Raw genomic sequence first — 18789 nt, forward strand, 5'->3', positions numbered from 1 at the left:
AGACCCTCTACCAACTGAGCCACCCAAGCACCCCTATGGAAATTTAGATTTTAAAAAATATATAAATTGGAAATTCCTGTTAACGATGTATGTTCTGATTTTATTTAGCTACAAATGTTTCCTGCAATTCAGCATAAGGGTAATAGTACTTCTTGCATAAAAGCAATTAACTTTTTAAAAAACTAGCAATTTAAAATTGATCTATACATCATTCATATACAGAGACACATAAATGTCCATATGTATATATAACTTAAAAACTAATTATTAAATAGTATGCCAAACGTCACTGCAATAATGTTAACAGCTGTCCTTTGGAAAAGATGAAAACCTTACGAAGAATTTAGGACGAAGTCAAGGATCACTGCAATGATCAATTTCAGGCTCTAGGAAGACAGTTTGAAAACTACTGATTTCAAGACTCTAAAATTCATTAATTTATAATAATATATCATAAATGTACGAAGCTACTATAACTTCTGCTCTTAAAAGCATTTTAGAAATCACCTTATGAATTGCATTATGAGGAGTACTTACCTTGCTCCAAAGATTTATATCCATAGACCTGCAGAGGGCAGCAAAGGATTAAAAATAAATCCAGAGGCTTAAAAAACATTGTAAGTTACAACACACTGGCAACTATTATATGCAATGCAGATAAAAGCCATAAAAAAAGTAAGTAAATAAATTTTTCCAAAGTTAAGTTGAATTTTTGGGATAATCTGGAAAGGCTGACTCTTTGAACTCAATCAAAATAATGATTAATTTAAACAAGAATCATTAAGAATCATCCCTAAATCTTTGCGTCCAAGTTTGAAAGAGCAGGATATATATGCATACTCTCGAAGCATCTGCCCACAGACTGTTTATTACTTGTCTTAGTAAAGATAGAAACCATATAATGGAGAAATTGAACAACATCTTCACTAGGTGATCAAAATTAGACTAATGGACATTGCTGATGGACAATGTGTGATTTTTAGATTTAACTCCCTGAGGGCAGAATATCACTCCAGTGCTATTCCTCCAGGCAGGAATGTAAAACCTAAAGTTAATCATGGGGAACCATAGTAAGGAATATTCTATAAAATAACTGGCTTGTATTCCCCAAAAATGTTAATGTCGTAAAAGACAAAAGCTGAAGAAACATTCTGGATTAGAGAAAATTAAAGAAAAAGGACAACATCCATCCATGAAGGAGCTTCTGGAAGAGAGGGGGGGAAATACATACATACATACATAAATCTATCTATCTATCTAGAATAAAAAGAGCCATATTAGATAAAAGTATTCCATCAATGTTAAATTTTCTGAATTTGTAAACTGTGCTGTGGTTGTGTAACAATATCCTTGTTGTGTAGCGGGGCCCCTGGTTGGTTCAGTCAGTAGAGCATGTACCCTTCTAAGTTCAAGCTCCTTGTAGGGTATACAGATTACTTAAAAATAAAACCTTAACAACAACAAAAAAAGAATATCCTTATTTTGTAGAATAACCCCCCCAAAATCATAAATTTTATTATCTATATGTGTGTACATTGATTGATACATGTACACATGCATACACACAATAAGCATGGGTGTATATTGATTGATAGAGTGAATGAATAATAATAATGTAGAAAAATAATGTCGAAAATGCTAAAAGTTAGTAAACGGAGCATATAAGAGTTCTTTGTACCATCCTTCCAATTTTCTATACATCTGAAATTACTCCAAAGAAAGCAAAAAGAATGTCTCACCCAAATTTCTCCTATTTAAATGAAAAGCCATTTATGAAACAGGATAACCAGTGAACCAGTGTAACCAGTCTTACACTATTTTTAAGCTTCATAAATTTAATGTCTACAAGTTCTGTACATTTAATTTAAATATATCATCTACTTTAAAAAGACTATGTGTTTTAATGGTAATTTTATTTTTTTAACGTTTGTTTATTTTGGGAAGAGAAAGCATGAGTGGGATAGCAGCAGAAATCCAGGCTGCACACTGTCGGCACAGAGACTGACATGGGGCGCAAACCCACTAACTGTGAGATCATGACCCAAGCCAAACTCAGGAATCGGGACACTCAACCGCCCGAGCCACCAAGGCACCCCTTAATGGTAATTTTATAATGCAAATATAATTTACTAAAACTTAAAGACTATATTTACTACATATATTTACATTGTAAAATACCCACAAAATCTACAAGCCTTTTTAAATCTATACCTTTTTAAACTTGATGTTGGGCAGCTTTGAGTGGACTAAATTTTGGTATATGGAGTTAACAAGGCACTTATTTTTTATTCTAAAAACATATTCAGAATGGGGGCGCCAGGGTGGCTCAGTTGGTAGAGCATGCAACTCTTTATCTCAGGGTTGTAAGTCTGAGCCTCATGCTGGGTGCAGATAGATATTATTTAAAAATAAAATCTTAATCCCTCTCAAAATAACACCAGGATCCTTCACAGAACTAGAACAAATAATCCTAAAATTTGTATGGAACCAGAAGAGACCCTGATAGCCAAAGCAATCTTGAAAAAGAAAACCAAAGCAGGAAGGCATCACAATCCTGGACTTCAAGCTATGCTACAAAGCTGTAATCATCAAGATAGTATGGTACTGGCACAAGAACAGACACTCAGGTCAATGGAACAGAAAAGAGAACCCAGAAATGGACCCACAAACGTATGGCCAACTAATCTTTGACAAAGCAGGAAAGAATATCCAATGGAATAAAGACAGTCTCTTCAGCAAGTGGTGCTGGGAAAACTGGACAGCAACATGCAGAAGAATGAACCTGGACCACTCTTACACCATACACAAAAATACACTCAAAATGGATGAAAGACCTAAACATACGACAGGAAGCCATCAAAATCCTCAAGGAGAAAGCAGGCAAAAACCTTTTCGATCTTGGCCACAGACACTTCTTACTCAACAGGTCTCTACAGGCAATGGAAACAAAAGCAAAAACAAACTACTGGGACCTCATCAAAATAAAAAGCTTCTGCACAGCAAAGGAAACAATCAGCAAAACTAAAAGGCAACTGACAGAATGGGAGAAGATATTTGTAAACGACATATCACATAAAGGGTTAGTATCCAAAATCTATAAAGAACTTCTCAAACTCTACACCCAAAAAACAAATAATCCAGTGGAGAAATGGGCAAAAGACATGAATAGACACTTCTCCAAAGAAGACATCCAGATGGCCAACCGACACATGAAAACATGCTCAACATCACTCATTATCAGGGAATTACAAATCAAAACCACAATGAGATACCACCATACACCTGTCAGAATGGCTAACATTAACAACTCAGGCAACAACAGATGTTGGTGAGGATGCAGAGAAAGAGGATCTCTTTTGCACTGTTGGTGGGAATGCAAGCTGGTGCAGCCACTTTGGAAAACAGTGTGGAGGTTCCTCAAAAAGTTAAAAATAGAACTACCCTACGACCCAGCAATTGCACTACTAGGCATCTATCCAAGGGATACAGGTGTGCTGTTTCAAAGGGACACATGCACCCCCATGTTTATAGCAGCACTATCAACAATAGCCAAAGTACAGAAAGAGCCCAAATGTCCATCGATGGATGAATGGATAAAGAAGATGTGGTATATATATACAATGGAGTATTACTCAGCAATCAAAAAGAATGAAATCTCACCATTTACAACTACATGGATGGAACTGGAGGGTATTATGCTAAGTGAAATTAGTCAGAGAAAGACAAATATCATGTGACTTCACTCATATGAGGACTTTAAGACACAGAACAGATGAACATAAGGGAAGGGAAGCAAAAATAATATAAAAACAGGGAGGGGGACAAAACATAAGAGACTCTTAAATATGGAGAACAAACAGAGGGTTACTGGAGGGGTTGTGGGAAGAGTGATGGGCTAAATGGGTGAGGGCATTAAGGAATCTACTCCTCAAATCATTGTTACACTATATGCTAACTAATTTGGATGTAAATTTAAAAAAATAAAATTGAAAAAAAATAAGTAAAATAAAATAAAACAAAACAAAACAAAACAAAATAAAATAAAATCTTAAGAGGTGCCTGGGTGGTTCAGTTGGTTAAATATCCAACTCTTGATTTCAGCTCAGGTTGTGATGTCTCAGTTTGTGAGTTCAAGTCCCCCATCAAGCTCTGGCTGACAGTGCAGAGGCTGCTTGGGATTCTCTGTCCCCCTCTCTCTCTGTCCCTCCCCCATCTCACATGCGTGCATGCACTCTCTCTCTCTCTCTCAAAATAAATAAATAAACATTCGAAATATAAAAATAAAATAAAATCTTAAAAAAATTATTTTTTTCAGAGTGCACTATCAACACACACCAAAAACTTAGATGAATTTCAGGGGCATTATGCTGAGTAAAAACAGGCCTGTCTCAAAACATGATTTACTTTGTGTGTCCATTCATATTATCTTTGCAAAATAACAAAATTATATAAATTGAAAACAAATTAGTGGTTGCCACAGGTTAGGGATGGGGTGGGGGCAGGGGTAGGACTACAGGGGGAGTCCTGCGGGGGGGGGTATGCAGGATAACTGTGGTGATGGAGTAGTTCTTTATCATCACTGCAGTGATGGTTACGCAAAGCTACACACACAATATAAAATGTCAGAACTATACACACACATTATACCAATGTGTTTTGATAATGTACTAAAATTATGTAAGATATAACCAGTGGGGGGAAATGGGTAGAGAGCACATAGGCCTTCTGTGTCCTATCTTTGCAACTTCCTATGATTCCATAATTATTTCAAAATAAAAACTACAAACATGTCCATGCATGATGAAATCATCTCTCCCACTGATGCACATTAAGGAATTTTGAAGAAAGAAGATGGACTCTTAGCTATAGGTGTAGAAAAAAATGTGTATGAAGCCCTGTGTTTAGTATAGTGTTTGTTTTCATTTGGGAAAAATTCTTTGAGAAATCAGTTAACAGAAGAAATGATAAACTGACCTAAAAATCATAGCTTAGGGCTGTAGAAGAAAACAATGTCTCAACTATTCATGAGAGTTTTCATCTCGCCCATCCACTGACTACAGTGCAGCCTCCTTGGACTACTTGACGTTTCCATATGCAAAAAGAAAAGAAAAAAAAACTTTTATTTTGCCAAATAGTTAACTGAAAGAAGGGTGAGAACTCAAGATATGAAAATATAATGCCGCACAGTGAATGTAAGATACAGTAAAGTCTATATTGATAAAAATAAGGCATCTTTTCTGACCAGGCCAGAAACAGCTTTGATTTAATTCCAAGGAATCTTAACCTATGGGTACCTACCACATCTAAGGAATTGGTAGGGGTGCAGGGTGGTGGGGGAGTGAGAAGCAGGGAAGTTTGCAGGCAAGTTAGAAGCCAATGCCCCAAAGCACACAACAGTAAGTGGCAAGACTTAAGAGCGGTTTGTCACCTTTTTGGTATCATGGACCCCTTTTTGGGAAGCTGATGAATCCCTCTTCTCAGGTACTGCTAATTTTGTCACGTGTGATAATATTATAGTGGTCATGTTGTTGTATTTAAAGTAAGTTCTGAGGTGTATACTGAAGTATTTATAGGTAGAATGACAAGAGGTCTGTAATTTAAACAGTCCAAGTTGGGGGGGGGGGGCAGGGGAGGAAACAAATGAAACAAGATGGTCTAAATCTTAACTGTTTGCTAATGGGTACTTGGGAGTCTACTTTTGTGAATGTTTGAAAACTCCACAGTAGAAGACAAACATTAAATAATTTGGGTGTAAATTTTAAAAAATAAAAAATAAAATAAATAAAAAATAAAAAATTCTTATTAATAAATAAATAAAAAGACAAACACTATCTCTGGTCTAAATGTTGCATCTCTATTCCAATGCTCAACATTAATAAGCTGGGTTTCTTTTTAAGAAAAGCTACTTAATCATATCTCTCACCAAACATCAACGTACATAAAATAAAAAATATTAAGATACTAAACTGCCCTCCAACCTGGCAATAAGTACCTAGGAAAGGCATAGAAATAAACTTTCAAAACTGTACATTTATCTAAAACAACTGACAATGACTAAAAGCAATACCTTGAATGTGAACCTTCATGATGGATGGCACAGGTTCAAAGAAAAAGTGCAGAATCTTTTAAAACTAAGTTTTTGTCAAGAAAAGGCAACACTTCTTCACTGAATGTTCACTGCTATCTGGTCTCTGGCCTCAAACCTCCACTGAAAGTACTCTTGCTAAAATAACCACTAATCTCTATTCAAATTTCAACTAACGCTTTTTAATCTCCCTTGACTAAGTTTTGAGATTTGTGTTGTTGATCATTCTCCACCAGTCTCCTACTGATGCTTCTCCTTTCAAAGGACTCCTTTCAAAAATTTCCTTCCTATCTGCTCCTTAAGCAATCCTCTGTACTGGGTTCCAGGTACCTCATATTTTTTTACTTATTTTTAAGACAATCCTGTAGGTTTTTAAATTCCTTATGTTTTATAAGGAATATAAGAATATTCCTTATAATTTATAAGGAATATAAGAATATTCCTTATATTTAAGACAATCCTGTAGGTTTTAAAATTCCTTGTTTCACAGAAGATGAAACAGACTTAGAAAGGCTAGGTACAGTAGAAAGAGAAAGACTGAGAAAGGCTGGCTCAGCTGGTACAACATGTGACTCTTGATCTCAGGGTCATGAGTTCAAGCCCCATATTGGGCACACAGATTATTTAAAACAAAACAAAACAAAACAAAACAAAACAAATCCATCTGGGGCGCCTAGGAGGCTCAGTGTGTTAAGCATCTGACTCTTGATTTTGGCTCAAGTCATGATCTCAGGGTTGTGAGATGGAGTCTTGCATCGGGCTTCACACTAAATGCAGAGCCTACTTGAGATTCTCTCCCTCCCTTTCTCTCTGCCCCTCTCTGTGCTCTCCATCTCTAAAAAAAAATTTTTTTTAACAGCTAAATAAAGTTTCACAGGTCCCTCAAAAGGCAACTCAAAGGACCCCACAAACTGTGGATCACCTTCCCTTACCTGCACCCATTTCTCTCCTCTTTGAATATCCACTGTCAGCCTTACCTTCATTACATAAATCTTTCAATGGCTCAAAGCCATGACTCAAAGTCCAAACCTCACAACTTAGAAGAGATCATTGGAATGCACTTCCTTTGCCTTAAACAAATTCTTACTCATCCTTTAATACTCAGCTCAGCACCTTTTCTGCACATCTTAGCCTGGACTCATCCCTCCCTTGACCTTGGTAGAAGACATAGTACCTTCTCCTCTACACGTTGGTAATGATCAAGACCAGTTTGCAGGTGCTTTCTTACTTTCTGGTCTCCCAACTATGAACAACTTGGTGACGGTAAGTTTCCTGTTCATCCTTGGATTCAAGGATGAACCTATTATCTTGTGGTCCCAGCATTTGGCACACACAAATAAGTTAAAATTTCTGAGCACTTAAACCATAGTTCATGAAATACTTCCTCTGCTCCTATAAAGATGTCATGAATGGGAGCATCTTTTCTGACTGAAAAGAGGGCCTTACAATCCGGCATTTAACTTGGTGAATTCAATAGGGTAATGCCAGAAACTTCATTTTTCCCCCCAACACATGGAAAGGAGCACCACTTCAATGGAATAAACAAACTCCTACTTGCCAAGTTTAGACTATTGCCATTGGGTCAGGAAATCCCTCCTTCTATCACAGAACTCTGTTTCTGTGGCAAAAAAAGACTTAAATACTGGCATGCCAATTTGGAAACATTTATCTTTTTGACATGGTATATTCCCAGCCAAGTTGTGAACTAGCTTCAGTGACATTTTGTGTCTTAGAAGTGACTCAATATTTCTGGTGGTAGTATTCAGTAATATATAATATGTATACTGCCCTCTTTCTTATTTGAACTTTGTTCAGCTAGCACTATTATTAGGAGGAAAGAAAAGTCTTACTCATACTTAATGTCAGCCTGCCTTGAATCTGACATAGGAATTTACTAACTTTATCAGTCAGATCTAAAATGCCCTTTAAAATAGTCCTAAAAACAGCCTTATTTTTTTAAAAAAGTTTAGAGTTAAGAATTCCCTAATAATCTTAAATAATCTCATCTTCACTAAGCAGTATTGAATTTAAATAGTTTTCTACAGGTGACTTTGCCTACAAATGTTAACAGACAATTTATAAACTGGAAAATTTTAGGAAGGCATATACTTCTTTTTCTTTTAAAGAGAGAATGCGAGGGGGGAGAGAGAGAGAGAGAGAGGGAGAGAGAGAATCTCAAGTGGGCTCCATGCTCAGCACAGAGCCCGATACGGGGCTCAACCCCATGACCCTGGTATCATGACCCGAGCCAAAATCAAGAGTCAGATGCTTAACCAAATGAGCCACCCAGGCACCCCAGAAAGGCATAAACTTGATTGGTAATCAATGACCAGGTCTTGAGATGATCAATTTACAGAAATACTAGCTCACCAAACACTACTCTCAGAAGACATGGAGAAAACAGTATTGGTATTTCAAAACTATTGTGGGATAGCATAAAAAATTACTCTGGGCCAACAGGTTACAGAACACATGCTAGGAACTATTTCCTCACAGACCCTGGACGTACTACTAGAAGGCAGTTTATTTGGTTTTTTTATTTTACTTTTTTTAAAAGGCAGTTTATATTAAGGGTAGAGAACTATCCCAAAATTGCATTCCAGTACTGAAATGCATATTCAAGTTTCCCTTATGATTAGCTAAAGTGACTATAGTATCTCATTTAATGCTCTACAACTTCTTACATTTCGAATGACTGTGAATAATCCTTCATAGTCTTTACTTTTGGTAAGGAGTAACTAAGTGAATCTCTTCTGTGTTCATCCTCCTGGCAGTTGCTGAGGGTTAATCTGGACTCTATTGGGAATGCAGATGAGTACCCAGTTGTCTTCTCATTCAGCCAATTCTAAACTAGAGTACAAGACCCTGGAGAAGCATGGGATAGGTGACTGTTTTAATAGTTGTATTAAATGTCCTGCAAAGGGATTTTACAATATACATACTATTTGATTCAGCATCAAATAAAAGAACAGAAAGCTACATTAATCCTAAGATACTGGACTGTAACAACATTGATTACATTCCGAATTTTTAATAGTTTTTGTGGTGGGAGAGAGCGAAAGAAATCACCTGGTTACAAATGCTTAAAAATATGCTATGAACAATGCCAAATTACCACAGGCTGAAACTTTTCTGTATCTACAATAAGACAAACTCACCAATGTAACAGTTTTGAACCCGAAGACTTAAAAATACTTTCCTGGAAGGGACTAGTTACAACTTGTTGCAGTGTAGACTACCAGAGAGAAGAGACCCTGGCCGAGAGCTCTGGAGATCTGCAGAGCTGGCCTCAGTCTTTAGCGGAGTACTTACAATCACATCTGAGTGAGGCAACAATCTGCAGCCTAGGGAACTACCCAAGACCTTTTGAGAGACTGAAAAAGACAATTCCCAAAACTCACACAGGGGTTGTAATAGCTCACATTCCCAATGATCTCAAAAATACATGGTCTAGGGGTGCCTGGCTGGCGGAGCTGGTGGAGCATGTGACTCTTGATCTCGGGGTTGTGGGTTCAAGCCCTATGCTGTGTGTAGAAATTATTTAAAAATACTAACAACAACAACAACAACAAAAAAAACACATAAGGTAGCAGGCAAAATACTCACAAGAATACTGCCTCAATAATGGAGCTGGATTAGTTTACTGGGAATAATCCTAGACTGAAGGCTGATCTAGTCCTGCGTAAAGCATAAAAGCAACAAGCACTAAGAAAACTGTTCCAATAACTTAACTCAAAACATCAGAACAAAAGCTCAAAAATATTTAAAGGAATAAAAAAAAATCCACATTTAACAGAATAAAATCTACAACTGGCCTCCAATCAGAAATTACAAAGAAACAGAAATGTATGATGTATACTGAGAAAAAATTTAACCAATGGAAACAGACCAGAAATGATACAAACAATAGAATTAATAGACACATCAAAACACCTATTGACAATATTCCATTTAGTCATGAAAGAAGAAAAAAAAAAGCATAAGCATGTCAAGGAGATATGGAAGATATGTTTAAAAAATCCAAATTGGATTCCTAGAAATTAGAAATATATCCGAGATTAAAATACATTCTAAATGTATCTCTGCCTCAGCCAAGCCTCCGCACTGCACAAATTAAGTCTACTTTCTTCAAGATAAAGGACAAGTTCCCATATGGTATTCACCACATTTCAGTCTGATCCCAACCAGCACCTCCAATCTCCACAACAAATACTTGCTGAATTAAAGGGAATGCCTAAACACAGAGGCAGACAAAAAGGCCTCCATAATTAATTCAACCATGTGCCAGGTATTAATCTAGAACTGGAGACAGCGCAATAAACCAAACAAACAAAAGGTGATGTTCTAATAATCCAAACAGCTGCCACAAAATCTGTCACAAAATAATAACAGAAAGATACATACCCATGCCCTTACTTAGAACTGTTTATTTTTCCAAATTACAACTTAGTTTACCTAATTTCCCAGCCCACAATAAATCAAAAATAGCAAATTACTGAAGGATGCATAGGTTACTTAAATACACTGAAAGATGTCAAGAGCAAAGCAAAAGCTCTTACAGCAAAGATGATGACACAAAATTAAAAAGCAGAAACAGAGAGGTGCCTGGGTGGCTCAGTCAGTTAAGCATCCAACTTTTGATAATGGCTCAGATCATGATCTCACGGTTTGTGAGATTCAGCTGCACTGTCAGTGTGGAGCCTGCTTAGGATTCTCTCCCTCTCTCTCTGCATCCCCCCCAAATAAACAAACATTTTTTAAAAAGCAGAAACAGAAAACACAACAAATTTAGTGTAGAGGCAAGCAACTCTGCATACTTCCATCACTGAGGCACTCCCAGCTCAATGACTGACCTAGGTATATACCAGAACGTACAGTGTGGTTTTTTTCCGTCACACTGGACCAACTTTATAGTCCAAATACCTTGTTTAAGAAGACTAGGACATGTGAAATGTAACAACTGCCATTCAAACGGACTACAAAAACATAACATCAGTCAAGTTAAAGAAGGAAATACACAGGCCTGGAAGTTTACACAACAAACTTTCAAGGACAAACAAATGACAATGTTACTATTTCACTTCATAATATATTATGGGTTTTTATTTTAAGTTTACTTATTTATTTTGAGAGAGACAGAGCGCAGAGGAGGGGAAGAGAGAGAGGGAGAATCCCAAGATATGGGGCTCAAACTCAGGAAACTGTAAGATAGTGACCTGAGCTGAAATCAGGAGTCAGATATTTAACCAACTGAGCCACTCATGTGCCCTGGTTCTTACTTAGTTTTATGGGTTTTTTAAAAATCTGGCTCTACTAGCATTTTGATCCACTTAATTATGTATTTTGTATTTTTAAACCTTAAAGGTGCAGCCCTTGGTTTGTGTTTTAACCTAATTCAAAACTATGACTGAAAAGAGTGGAACCACACTGGAAATGGTAGCAACACAGAATCCCACCGACCTGTTCTACCTCTCCTGGCCTGCAAGGGAGGTGCTGGAGAGGTCTACAAAAAACCCTAGTGTTCCCACCGATGAAACAGGCTAAAAATTACTGAGATTAGTATCAGAAATTAGAAATTAGAAAACAAAATTAGAAACCTGTCCTTTTGTAATTACCACTGGGAACAACTGATTCAACAAGGATTACCAACGACTGCTAAAAAACACTGAATGAAAGGTTCTGTGAAAGAGGACAGACCCACTGTCTCAAAGTATCATCCCACAGACTTCTCACTAATCACAAAGGGAGTGAGGTTCCTTTGCAAGAGAGACATGGCGGCCACCACCATAACCAAGTGATCAAACTCAGCTGATGGCACCAACATTGTATCTCTTGCTGCAATAAGAAATGCCATCACCTATCAAGTATTCTTGCTAAAAATATTCAACCTGAGTCTCATTATGAGAAAGAAACTGGATGAATACAAAATGTGGGAGGGACATTCTACAGATCAAGTAGCCTGGGACCCTTCAAAAAAGTTAATGTCATAAAGACAAAAAGAAGGTAGGGGAATTGTTCTGGATTAAGAGAATATAAAGAGGCAGCAACCAATGCAATGCATGCACTTACTGAATCCTCAATCAAAAAGTAAAATAGCTATAAAAGAAATATTTAGAACTAGGGACAATCTAAACATGAACTATGTATACTAGATGATATTATAATATTATTAAATTTTAGGAGTGATATCGGTATTGTGATTATATAGACGATGACCTTATTTTTTTTTTTTTTAATTTTTTTCAACATTTATTTATTTTTGAGAGAAAGACAGACAGAGTGTGAGCAGCAGAGGGACAGAGAGAGAGGGAGACACACGATCCAAAGCAGGGTCCAGGCTCTGAGCTGTCAGCACTGAGCCCAACATGGGGTTCGAACCCACAGACCACAAGATCGTGACCGGAGCCGAAGTCAGACACTTAACTGACTGAGCCACCCAGGTGCCCCACGATGATGACCTTGTTCTTAAAGAGAAAAAAGCTGAAGGATCCAGAATCACGATGTCTACAACTTCAAGTGGTTCAGCAAAAATGGAAAAAGCATATATACATATGTGCTTGTGTGTACATATATGTTTGAGAAAGCAAATATAGCAAAATATCAAAAATGGTGACTCTACATAAAGGGTATGTGGATGTTTCCTCTACTATTCTTTCAACTCATTATGTTTGAATTATTTTGAAAATAACAACACTAAGAAGGAAAAAGGTCATTAACATCCCCTGAGCACACAGAGGAAGACCGTAGTATTATCCTCACTAAAGTCACCTTGTAATTAAATATTCAAAGTACCATTCAAACATACATACAACTTTGGAACTCCAACCTGCCATTTTCAAACAGTGCTTTCTTCTCTGATACAAGACCTTTACCAAATCTGTGTGTATTTCTTGGAAAAGATGATATAAAAGACTGCCTGCACTCAAGTCAACTACTTAACAGGAAGAAGAAAACAGGTAAGGTTATTTCAGGTAACTAGTGAATGGAAAGATTTGGAAGACAAGAATATCTGTATGTTTCCTTACACAGCAGGTCAAAAAAACAGGAGCAATCAGGCATAGAACATTATGTAAGGCAATCATCTTACCTCCTAAAGCCTAGAATTAGGCTGCCTCTCAAAGAAGCAAATGAGAAAGGCAATGTATTCGATTCCACTGCAAAAGAAAGTGATCATCATTAAATCCCAGACCAAACCCAAAAAACTTAAAAATTATCACCTTATTTGGAAACACATTTATAGCAATACTTTTTTCATTTTCATTTTGGAAATTGTTTTTAAAATGGAAATGTTCTGATACAAAATTAATTAGATAATGCAGTAATATATACCTACAACATAAGCCATCCTTTAAAAACATTTTTATTCCATGTTCATGAATATATACAACTAATGAATTTGTGTTTTTTTGGTATAAATGGTAATAAGTAATCTACCAGCACACTGACAGTCAGTCTGGTATGCATGCCAAAACTGTACATTACTAGACAATGTGGCCCTACAAAGGAAGAAACTGTAACTACCCATAGGACTTCTGTCCTTTAAAGGAGAAAAGTTCTGGGGCACTTGGGTGGCTCAGTTGGTTAAGCGTCTGACTTCGGTTCAGGTCATGATCTCACGGTTCATGGGTTTGAGCCCCGTGTCAGGCTCTGTGCTAACAGCTCAGAGCCTGGAGCCTGCTTCAGATTCTGTGTCTCCCTCCCTCTCTCTCCCTCTCTGCCTGTTCCCTGCTCAAATTCAAGACTCTGTCCGTCTCGCGCACACTTGCTCTCAAAAATAAACATTAGAAAAAAATGTAAGAAGAAAAGTTCTTTTCTCAGAGTAGCACTGGGTTCTGTAGAACCACTTACACTTTGTCATTCCATTTTCCACTATGATCAATAACCTCATACACGTAAGAGTGACAGCCTAAAGTCATAATAAGTCTTCACCTCTGTTAGATAACTGATTTATATTCACCTTCCACTCTTCTAAGTATTTGCTTGTTCTATTATTTTATCATTTAACAATTTACGACGTTGTATGTTTCAATGATGACATCGTAAGCCTGATTGCCTTACCACATAAGGCCTGATTCTTCACATAACCCTTACTAGCAAGGGAGGAAATCAAAGTAGGTAACTCCTAAATTTATTTTTCCCTGCCACTGTATTAAAATGGTGCCATGTTGCAAGTAACTGATTTAATCTTTTGATACATAATGTGACTACTGAATGATCCAAGATGGACAGAATTAGAGAGGAGCTCATAGTCGAGGTAAATTCTGAAAACAGAATTAATAAATACAGTTTAGTGAAGATTAAGATACCTGGTTAACTTAAAAACAAAAACACAACTCATGGGAAAGTCACATAAGATTTTAAGAGTACTTGCCCATCTCTTCTAAACATGAATTAAAATTTAACTCACACACATAAGAAAACTGTTATATCCTTCAACAGGGAATATAAGTTTCTCAATGGTTTTACACAGAACTAAAAAATCTGAAAATCATTTTTTAAATGACCAGCATTTAGTCACTCAAGGAAGTTTTAAAGTGGACATAACTACATGCTTTTCAGCAAACTTTAATAAAACTGCTTGATGAAATTAATTTTCCACGCCTACAAACACAAGTGGGGAAATGTTTCCTGCTACTACACAAAGTGGATCAAGACAAGCCACTTATTCTTCTCTACTACTTGCTATTCCTTTTGATGTAGTAACCAAAAGTGCCTACCTCAGAGCTGCCTACAGGGAATACCAGCAATTATAGAACTAACTGCTTTTCAAAGACCTGTAAATCAAAGCAGGGAGGGGAGGGCACTGACAGGAGTGGCCTGAAGTACTTCTTAAGTTCCTAGAATTTTTCTTTTTCAAATTTAATAGCCTCTTGAAACGTTATTTTTATACTATTCACACTAGTATTTTACAGAATATTGTCAAGTTTTTATTCATTAAAAAGTGACCAGAAACATCTTAGCAAGATGAAAGCTGCCGACAAAAAGCATCTAGTTTCCTTAGCAACAAATAAGTCTTAAAATCAGGTGGCTGACAACAAAGCGGAATGGATGCTACAGGGAAAAGGCAGCTCTCGTGTATACACCTCGTGCACCCAGATTCCTCTGCTAACGCTTCTGTTTTTGACCTGTGAGGAAGGCAAATTTTTATATTATACTGAGTAGAAGGCAAAATCAATACCCTCAGATAGCAGCTAGCATTAACACCCAACCTTAAACTCAAATAACTACACCTCCAGGAGTCACCATTCTTCATACTGAACACCTTGCCTTTCCCTTATGATATTACGATGAACTATTTTCAATACCAGTAATATGGTTTTTACAATGTTTCCACCTATGTAGTCTGGGTACACATTAATCCAAGATGGACTTCTAACATTTTAGGAGTATAGAAACTGATGTTTGTGTGTTTTCTTTTTAAACAGCATCTTTTTCACAGGATTAGGAAAATGGTCAAGTAATGTCATAGATAAGTTCAAAAATGAAAACTGTAAGAAATGTCTTATTCATCAAAATGTGGGTAGGGTGAAAGAATCAGGTCAAATGAGACAATCTTGGTTCCGGCTCAATCACTAACTTTGACCAAATCATTTAACATCTCTGCCTTTCTTCATCCATCAATGCAGGTAATTTTATTAACATGTGATGAACACTGTAAAGCACCATAGCATTTGTTAAGTGTTTAGTAAACATCTGCTGTATTTTGGTTAATGAGGACTAGGAGATGGGCTTCATGGAACAGTGGCTATAATATGCATCAGTTTAGAAAACACTTTCAGAAACAATATCTCCTATGATTTTCACACTGACTTGCACAAGGCAGAGAAGTAACACTATCCCCATTTCAAGAAATTGAAGCAAAAGGACTGTTCCAGGTCCCATAATCAGTGGCTTAATTATAAATAGAACCAAGTCTTCTGGGTCCTAACCTACTACCACATAATCTCCAAGGTTCTTTTAACTTTAAAATTACTTCCAAATTGTCCATAAGTTAAACTCATAAACTGTCTTATCAATCTCGCTTAAGCAAAACATATTAAAAAAACACAGAAAGTTACCTTGACCTTCCCTGAGGTACATTATCAAGGGCATGAACTACCCTGTATGCCCTCAATAGTAACTGAAATCAATACCTGTCAAGTTTACAGCTAATGTTGCATACTTACAAAATGATAAAACATAGGATAAATTCCCAGTAACTGCTTCGCTTCTGAATTCAGCTTGTGAAAATACATTATTTTCAGGTAGACATCCATTTTCCTAGGGATAAAGCATATTTCAATGATAACATGCCTCAGCTATAAATATGTTGATATGCCATTCAAATTTCCTGTTTTCCCATTTCTTTATATCAACACATTCTTTGATAATCCTTCACCCAAAACAATCATTTTCTAGAACAATACGTAAACTGAATAAATGAACTTTAACAAAAACTATGAGATAGAGTTTCAACATTCCAAATTAAATACCTAATCTTCAAATTCAAATATGTGTTACCCTTAGGATGCCTTCCTTCTAGAAAGAATTTATTATTGAAGGCATGAGACCAATTCTCTCATTCATAACAAAATAAAAATTCAATGCACTTGGATTTAACACCAAATGGTGTTAAACCAATTTAACACCAAATGGTTAATCATGTGGCCCAATGCCATCATTTGTTTAATAATTTAATATCTGAGCCAAAATTCAACTCCAATACATTTACTGACTCACTGTATACTAGCACAATATTGAAAGCAACCTAATCAATAATAAGCAATAACTAGAAATAAATTAAGGTATATCCATACAATAAAACAGCACTCAAGCATAAAAAAATAACTGTTGGAATTACACACTGGAATAGAAAGTGCCAAGGGAAAAAGTAGGTTGGGGAAGTAAGACCCTGTGGGTAAATGAATTTTTAAATATAAATTTTTTAACAGTAAAATATGTATACCACAGGCTCAAAATACTCTGCTAAATACTCAGGGAAGAGAGGTAAAGACACTTAAGATATAAACTCTGCTTTTAAAAGGACTGTAGTTATGTAATTATTTCAAAGAAAGAAAAGAACACTAAAATTATTAGAAAAATCTAGGCATTATGGGAATAACCACCTAGGAAGCAGACCTTCTAAACAAAGTATTTCTTATTAAGGTGGCTGGTGCTCTGCCATAATGTTCCTAACTGCAGACCACTTTGTTCTGAAAACGCAAAGTACAGCCCTTGCTGATCAATGCACTATCCAAGTCAATTACTTCATTTGCCCCTTCATAAATGCCTTGCCTCTTGTGATGGGAACAGGAATTACTGGGTAGGAAAATAATGCTTTGCAGTCAAACAAAAGATTATTTTAAAAAAAGAATAAGTGTACTATGTATGGTAAGTATACTAAGACTGTATTATGAAAATTCATATACAAGTGAAAAGTAATGGTCAAAAACTGAAAACTTGTGGTTGCACTGTAAAGCAGGATTAAGGAGCGTCTAAATGTTTTATTTACATTTTTCTTGATATTGACATATTGCCTTTTAACACACAAGAAAATTGGTGTTTTACCTTTTCAAGTTTTTTAAGTTTAACCACTATAGATGTTACACTAACTGGTGTTTTTACAAACCTTTTAGAAAATTGTATATAGACAATGACCATTTTTAGTACTAAGCTTAATGACTTTTCTTTTTTGGGGGTTACTACTAAACAATTAGGGAGGAAAGAAATCTCTTCAATTATGAAATTAAAACCACACTTACTTGTACTCACCTGCAAAACCCCACGAACTGACCTCACGCTATCAAAGGATGGAAACACGTAATTTATATAGGTCTCCTGATCAGGATTTACTCCCACTTCATTCATTGCTTTGAGAACTTCAATTATACCTATAGGATAAAATTTAGAAGCACAGAAATGAAATACCTGGAACAAATTAACAGAAGATCAGAAAGTTCAGTTTATTTACTTTCTGAATCATAATGTATGAAAGAATACTCATTTTGTCTAAAAAGAGAAAGCAGAAAAGCAAAAGAACTGGGAAATACGATGACAAATCTATTAATCCAATGGCAAGTTCTAAGGGAATATCCCACAAATTATAACTAAGAAAATTTAAAACAATTGAAAAATAAGCCTAACACTTCTGGTATTATACAAATGAACACAGATCATAAAATAGCATTGCTATTACACAGCAGTGATGGATCAACATAATAAAACTTGACCAGAATAAACACTGCAGAGGGAAGGGATGAACGGGGCACAGGGCGAGGGGATCTGTCAAGGACAAAAGTGTTCTCTCAAGCCTTTATATTAAAAATTCCCTAATTGTTAACTTTAAAAAAATTTTTTTAAGTTTTTATTTATTATTCTTGAGAGAGAGAGAGAGAATGAGCAAGCAAGCGAGCACGAGTGGGGTAGGGGCAGAAAGAGAATTCTAAGCAGGGTCCAAGCTGTCAGCTCAGAACCCAATGTGGGGCTTGAACTCACGAAACAGGAGATCATGACCTGAGCTGAGATCAAGAGTCAGACACTCAACCAACTGAACCACCCAGGCACCCCTTAACTTCCGATTTCCTATTTTATAGGAGTAAAAAGGAAAAAGGAACAACAGATTCTAAGAAATTATTATCTCGATATAGTTAAAAATAAAAATCTACAAGATTGTTTCTCCCTTCTCCCACTTACAAAAAAATCTTTTATTAAAGTCTTAAAAGTCA

General features: G+C 36.3%; 1 protein-coding gene across 1 annotated transcript in view; it reads right to left on the reverse strand.

Annotated features, from left to right (window-relative positions):
- Positions 1 to 18789, reverse strand: part of LRPPRC (leucine rich pentatricopeptide repeat containing) — a 108340-nt gene that overhangs the window by 59672 nt on the left and 29879 nt on the right. The window contains exons 12-15 of the mRNA XM_027072562.2: positions 17837 to 17955; positions 16252 to 16345; positions 13173 to 13239; positions 538 to 565 (exon numbers count right to left, since the gene is read on the reverse strand). Coding sequence (XP_026928363.1) covers positions 538 to 565; positions 13173 to 13239; positions 16252 to 16345; positions 17837 to 17955 — 308 coding nt within the window. The remainder of the gene's footprint in view (positions 1 to 537; positions 566 to 13172; positions 13240 to 16251; positions 16346 to 17836; positions 17956 to 18789) is intronic.

This window comes from Acinonyx jubatus, chromosome A3, assembly GCF_027475565.1.
Source record: "Acinonyx jubatus isolate Ajub_Pintada_27869175 chromosome A3, VMU_Ajub_asm_v1.0, whole genome shotgun sequence".
NCBI classification, from domain to species: domain Eukaryota; kingdom Metazoa; phylum Chordata; class Mammalia; order Carnivora; family Felidae; genus Acinonyx; species Acinonyx jubatus.